Genomic DNA, 7142 nt, shown 5'->3' with positions numbered 1-7142 from the left:
ACAGATAACCAACTGCATTCCTCGATTCATACTTATTCTATGCGAACTTTACAACGTCTAAGCCATAGTCTCCAGGAAATTATAGTAGGTAAAAAACCGATAATTGTACCTTTTTGAGTTGATTTTTTGGCACATCTGAATCATCTATTAATTTTCACCCTTCATGGTTCAGCATCAAAATTTAGAATTCTCAAGACAAACGCTGCTCTCTTCCATACCACACTTGCGATGGATCCCGTACTCAGAACATGATTGAGAGACTCCTCTTTTTTATTCACGCAGCAGTTGCGATATAAGACCATATCAACTCCCAATTTATGCACTCTCTCATCTATAGGAAGACATTGGAACATCAATTTTCACATACACAACGATACTTTCTTAGGAAGTAGTTTATGCCAAACTCACTCCATCTACGTGCATTGCTCCCCTTTAATTCTTATCACCTCCCAAGTCGAGGCGGTCGAAAATTTTCCATTTATAGAAGGTTTCCAAATAAACACATCAGACCCTACTTTGTACTTTATAGACGATAACAAGATCTCATCTATTTTGGAGATCCCTACCAATTCTTTCAGTATATCGATATCCTAATTCTCAGACTTCCAGCAGTCTTGAATCTTTAATTCATGATGCTGGACTGTGTAAGAACACTTAGTAAGGGGACCACTAATCAATCACTTATCAAACCAAAAAGAAACTTTTCCTTCTCTAATCTTCATATAAACATTCTCATATACCTTTGGAAAAACCTTTAAGATTATCTTCCAAAACCAAGAGCCCGCATGAGTAGAAATGATTGAAACTATGTGACGTGATTTAACATATTTAACCTTAAAGAAACGAATTCAAAGATTATCTAACGTCATAAGTCTCCAATCAAACTTTATGTGAAAAGATCTTTGAACGTCATTAAGGTCCCTTACACCAACACCCCCTTCGTCTAAAGGTTTACAAACCTTTGACCAAGCACTATCTGCACATATTGATTTTTTTTTTCCCTATTTGTCTATACATACATACATACATATACATACATACATACATATATATATATACATACATATATATATATATATATATTAAAAATAAAAGATTTTTCCCTCAACTGGTAAGCTGGCTTATATCGTTCGTTCGACTTTAGTTTGCATGGCTGTTTCTCAGCTAGTCGATTTATACTATGTCTTTTATTGGCTTGTTTAAGCTGGCTTGTATTGTTTGTTCGACTTTAGTTTGCATGGTTATTTCTCAACTGGTCGATTTATACTGTCTTTTATTGGCATGTTTTGGGTTAACGTCCCATCTTTATTTCTCCTATCAATTCCTCACCACTCACTCCCAAACATTTTTAGGTGTGATGGGCAAGTAGTAATGGACTTACCTCTTCAATAGTTCGATTGCTCATAATTTTGTTTTAATTCTCTATTTTGTTCACGTTAATTACTATTAGCATAAGCATTGAATTTTAGTTTTTGAATCACTTCATTATGTGTCTTATCCTCCCCCACCCCTCACTTCTCAATCTAATGGTGAAATCTCAGCTTAGTTTGTTCAATTTATCATTAACACATGACACTTGAGTCTTTCATACTAATCAAAATAGTAAAAAGAGCAAAAGACACTCACTTTCTCTAAAATTTATAAAAAAAATAGACTTTTTTTTTTTAGAATTCAAAAATACCACAAACTTCCTTTAGAATTTGTCAAAAAAACTTATTTATTTTTTAACAAAATATAAGAAGTTTGTGTTTTTTTAACAAATCTTAGGAAAAGTCATGAAATTATTAAAAATCAAGAAAATCCCTAAAATTTTTGAAATCTCAAAAAAAAAAGTCATTATCTTTTTGTCAGGTCAATGCCTTTTACACTAAAAAAAACAATAAAAGGTGAAATATCTTTTTATATTGTTTACAAGAAAGACATGGCTTGTAGGTGCGCCACAGTCCATTTATTAGTTGTATCCATGACAAAAGCCCAATGGGCATTTAAGTTGAGGGTGAGTAGTATTGAGATCATTTTTGGGTCTCATGACATAAGCTTAAGCTTTTAATTAACTGATTAATTAGGTTCCTTAACAGTAATTTCATTAAATGTATATATCAAGTGACTAAACAATTATTCATATAATGAAACTCTTACGCTTGAAAATAGTTGATAGGAAGGATGAGTTCCTCATTGTCTCATGCTTCCGTAGCCCCTATGATGTTAATTGAACAGATGCAATTGGTTCAATGAGACGGGGGGTTATTGTTCAACAGGGTTGAAGCAGTCCAAAAGAAAGTGGTTGAAACTAATATGGAGGGCAGCACAATGCAACTTATGACCTTTCTCACCTTGTAATATGGGCAAAGAAAGTAGATGAAAGCATTTTGGAACATACAAAGGGAGAAGAGATGAGGAAAGAAATAGACCTGTTAGTACATTACACTACATTAATGGCACAATCGTGAGCAGGGCTCCTAAGAAGTCGCAGCTACTTCAGTCTTTTCTTCTTTGATCAATCTCTTCCAGTTCACATCGGTGTCCACTATTTCTCCGGTTTTCAAGAGGTAACGAACCCGTTTTCCATTGTCCAGGACTTTGTGACCCACCCTGCTTGCTATGTTCTGTTCTTTTGAGTAAAGCATCACATTTGAGCTGTGAATAGTTCCTTCAATCTGAAACAACCCATTGAAATAGCTCACCCACTTGAAACTTAAATCGCAGCTAGAGAACAAAGAATTAAGAAAATAGATTTAAATGAAGTTAAAACTTCACAGCATTTGTTCCAGGTACAAACCCACAAAGGCTGCAATTGAATTAACTGCTGTTTTGTTTTTCTAGAAGAGAAAAAAAAAACTGCAGGAAATAAAATTCTACATCCCTAAGTCTACTGAAACAGTATATGCAACTAGAAATTCAACAGAGAATTCAGGTATATAATAGTGCTGCAGTGGAAACAACCTTGATTTTCTGCCCTGGTTTGTCCTCCTCTCTGCTCTTCATATGCTTTGTCTTCAAATTCATATCTTTCACTATTACTGTGCTATTGTGTCTAAAGATCTTGGTTATCTCCCCAATTCTACCTTTCTCATGTCCAGATATTATTTTCACTGTGTCTCCAACCTTAACATGCATTTTGTGTAGCACTGGAAGGCTATTTGGCTTACATTTTTTTCGCTCCCATCGCTTAAGCTGCAAAAGGGGGAAACAAAATTTAATATGGAGGGAATATAGTAAAGAGACCTGACAGGTGGCAACACAACAAGAGTATCATATCAAACAAGAATTTATTATAAGACTACTTTTCATTGGTAGCTCATAACCATTACTCATGCGGGGCTCATCTGTGAAGCAGCTAGTCTAATGACTCTAATCTTGGTAGAGGCCCATGAATAATTTGAGAACATGCTATTTAAATGATGCTATGGATAAAAATTTAGATACAAGGCAGTCCTTTCTCCATCCGCCAATGGCTGCAGAAGGGGCACATTGACATGGTAGCTCACTGCAAGGAGGATCAAAAGTTCATTAACTGGTCCTTAACAGAGCACAATTGCTAAGACAAGCTAATATTTACAAACCACCAGCAGTAAATCTTAAATTTTATGGTGCTCTACCAGCATGATGAGTCAGGTTTTTCTCCTTTTTTCTAGCCCTTGGACAAATACTTCTTTTAATGTGATCATGAGAAGGAAATGAGTTCCATTGACATGAACAATAATTTAGGTTGACGAACGAGGAAGGGAACCAAAATACCCACCGTCATTACAACAAGACATGGTTTCTCTGTGGTGATTACCTGCATATAACACCAATAAGCATTTGTTATGAAGTGATTATTACTCAGGTCTCAATGTGTAAAGTGGATCAAACTCCAATTGCATAATTAAAGACCACAAACCACCAGTTAACTAAAACAGGAACAATTCACGCATGGTTTCTGGTTTCCATAAGGCAAGCAAGGACATAATTTATAAAGTAAATGCAGTGCCAGTTAATTTGGTGCCCATAGCTTCATATCGAATGACAATTAGAAATTAATTCATGCAGTCTGTGTCTTCAGCCCATCAGACATTCACTTGAAGGGTTCCCATATGAGATTTATAGGCAACCAGGAAATTCAATAGTATGGTAGATGCTTAAGTTACACTAAAACTATTAGCAGGTTTTATTTGAATAAGGGGAGTAAAACTGTTTGGCAGAAAAGAAATATATTGCAAATTCTGACCAGTAAACCAGAAAATCAATCTCCCCCCCCCCCCCCCCCCCCAAAAAAAAAAGGGAAGGCCCCGTTTGGAACTTGAAAAATATGAGGGAAAGGAAAGGAAAAAATAAAGGAATCCAATTTCTCATCTTTAATTATCAAGGAAATTGAATATATATATCAAATCAATGAACAAAATTTGGTTTTATACACCATTAATATTTAATTTTTCTTAGTTCTTAATTATATTAGAACAAACTTTTATTTTTAATAGTATATGACATAAAAGAAAAATACAATGGAAAATTAGTTTCCTTCTCATTTTCCTTTCCTTTCCTTTCCCCACCAAAATTCTTAATCCAAATGGATCCGAAAGGAAAGGAGAAAAAGAAAACAAAAAGCTTAGCTACAGTGCTGAATGTAAGGTCCATATACCTTGAAATTTGGTGCGGAAAACTAGCCATTCCAACAGGGTGAAAGACTCCCCAGGACATGGTATTAGTAACAACTAACATCATGTTTCATTGAAGGAATAAAATCAGGTTCAGATTTAGGATGGAACAAATTGAATGACGAACACACAGAAATAAAATGATCAATTCCATTTCATTCTTATGTACCAAACATATAGACTGGAACTAGGAAGTAAAATATTATGTAGAGCAATCAATTTTATCTGAAAATAAAATAAAATAATGTACAGCAATCAGGATTCACAGGACCCTGAGCCCTACTGAGAAGCATAACACCAAATATTTACAGGCAACACGAATCCCTTAGGTTATGTTTGGTTCACGGAATCTCTATTCCTAGTGATAGACAGGTAATAATCTTACAAAAGAAGATATATTGTTGTCGTAAAGCAAATAACCTTGCAAAAAAATTTTGAGCCCACAACATAGAATAGACAATGACCATTCTCAAATTTTACCACGGGAACTATTCCTGTCCTATTCCATGTTGAATGAAATAACACAAGCTCTTGCATGAGTGATTCTTTCCTAAATTATTATATTCCTGTACTTTTTATTACATTCTCATCTTATTCATTCTATTCCAAGGAATAGACATTTGGTGAACCAAACGTAACCTTCCACTCAAACTAAAAATTCCTCTTAAATTGAGACAGCGTAATGTGTCATACCTAGCACTGGTCTAATTTATTTCAATTCACTGCAGGAAAAGGGGGGCCAAAAAAACGTCTGCTGAGTACTGGGGCAATAGACAAAAAAAAAAGTGAGGATATGCATTGACCAAAAATGGTGGCTAAAACATGTTTATCTCACAGACGGAGGTAATTGAGATAATACTTTGTAGAATTGAGTTGAGAATTTGATGCTATTCGTGATGATATCAGTGAAAACGTAGTGGGCACAAAACATCAAAACATCATATACACCAGAAGCCATTGTGATTTGTGGGCACAAGCAAGGCTGCAAATAAATCAGATTTTCCATTCAATCATATCAGTTCACTGGTTTCTACAAGCACTGAACTGATATAACGGCCTATTTCTGAGGAAAAATAGCTCTTACCTCACGCACATAATTGAAATTTCCATCAAATTTCATCAATTTGAGCAATATAGTTCTGAAACATTCAGCAAAAAACAAGCACACCACCCCAACCCAACCCACTTTAAAAAATGGAAACGGGAACTATAAACACATCTAGGTTACAATTCATTCAGCAAACAGAAAATAATTTTAATCTAGTTGTCGAAACAGTCATTCAAAATTTACCAACACAAAGGTCCAAAAATCTCAAAATAAACATTTGAAAGTAAAAAAGAGGCTCAAGGGTTTTCACTCATTTACCAAAGAAGAATTTCCTCAATGCGTCAACAAACGCATTTCGAAATCGTTAACAAAGAAAACAAATATCACGCGGCTTTTCACTCAGCCACCCAACAAAGAACAATTGCATCAAATTGAGGAACACCCGTTCGAAAATTAGCGGCTAAGAGGAAAAAATGAGAAGAAAACCTGAGCGGAACTCAAAAATCAGTACATTAAATGAGTTCAATGGTATTTGACGAAATTTGAAGAAAGAGGCAAGGGTTCGCGTACCGGCGCACGGTGGAGAGAAGGTGAGAGGCGTTGGCCAAAGAAGGAGTTGGAGGAAAGAGAAAGAGAAGTCATGGAGCTCTGAAGAGCAGCCATTGCAGCCATTTTTGGTGCTTAAACCACTTGAGTTCGTTCACAGTGGCTGATGCTTTGGCCTTCGGCTGCTCTGGAATGTGGATGCGGGACCTGGATAGGACGAGTGGAGCGAGGAGCCAACGCACCCTGCGTATTTTAGAGGAGAGAAAATTGATAGGGTTGGGTGGGTTGAACCCGACCCGATCAATACCATGTTGATGCGAAATTTGCCTTGGGCCGTTGGGCCATGGATCACAATAGACAAGAATAGTAGATTTTTTTTTTTTTAATTTTTAAAAAGGTTAAATTATTTTTAAAATTTTAAAATTATTAGAAGCATTTTTTCTAAAATTAATTTTTAGGTCATTTACATAATTTGTGTTGATATATCATCAAATAGCAAATAAGACTTTAAAAAATTAACCATTTTGCACTGCTAAACCTTAATACACATGATATTACTTGACAAATAGAAATATTGGAAATTTTTATATGTGTATGTGCGTGATCTTCATGATCACATAGTGTGCCTACATATAAATAACTAATTAAATATCAAGTTATATCTTAACTTATTAATAGATATGTAAAGGTATGTGGATCAAAGTCTAAGTGTCTTATTTATTGGTGTAAAAGATATTATGACCAAAGTCATGTATCTATAATAGTTATCGAAGAGTCTGCCAATCAAGATATATTGAAATAGGAGAGATGCATTGGTTTAAGTTATTAATCACATTTAATCAATGTCTCTTCATCTTGGATGAAGGGAAAAGTCATATTATGCATTTATGACTATTTAATAGATTGAGCTA

At 34.9% G+C, this 7142-nt stretch overlaps 1 protein-coding gene across 2 annotated transcripts; it reads right to left on the bottom strand.

Annotated features, from left to right (window-relative positions):
• Window positions 1-2260: 2260 nt before the first annotated feature.
• LOC131156198 (large ribosomal subunit protein uL24c) lies at window positions 2261-6501 on the bottom strand. Of its 2 annotated transcripts, none has more exons than XM_058109702.1 (4): window positions 6256-6501; window positions 3743-3781; window positions 2944-3174; window positions 2261-2657 (listed from the first exon to the last, which is right to left on the bottom strand). In XM_058109702.1, the coding sequence occupies exons 1-4, from the start codon at window positions 6355-6357 to the stop codon at window positions 2460-2462; spliced, it is 570 nt and encodes a 189-aa protein (XP_057965685.1). In that variant the 5' UTR covers window positions 6358-6501; the 3' UTR covers window positions 2261-2459. The 2 variants fall into 2 exon arrangements, with proteins under 2 accessions (XP_057965685.1, XP_057965696.1); XM_058109713.1 differs by lacking the exon at window positions 6256-6501 and adding an exon at window positions 5722-5881.
• Between the last annotated feature and the right edge of the window lie 641 nt (window positions 6502-7142).

The sequence above is a fragment of the Malania oleifera genome, chromosome 1 (genome assembly GCF_029873635.1).
Source record: "Malania oleifera isolate guangnan ecotype guangnan chromosome 1, ASM2987363v1, whole genome shotgun sequence".
Classification (NCBI taxonomy): Eukaryota; Viridiplantae; Streptophyta; class Magnoliopsida; order Santalales; family Ximeniaceae; genus Malania; species Malania oleifera.
Note: the sequence above shows the minus strand (reverse complement) of the source record. Positions and strands in the feature narration are given on the sequence as shown.

Bases quoted from the DNA above. Each gene is read 5' to 3' on its own strand.
- LOC131156198 (XM_058109702.1), bottom strand. From the start codon at position 6,357: ATGGCTGCAATGGCTGCTCTTCAGAGCTCCATGACTTCTCTTTCTCTT. The intron at 3,782-6,255 runs GTACGCGAACCC...TGTTATATGCAG, and splicing joins CTTCTCTCCACCGTGCGCCG to GTAATCACCACAGAGAAACC. The intron at 2,658-2,943 runs GTTGTTTCCACT...GGGTTGTTTCAG, and splicing joins AACCAGGGCAGAAAATCAAG to ATTGAAGGAACTATTCACAG.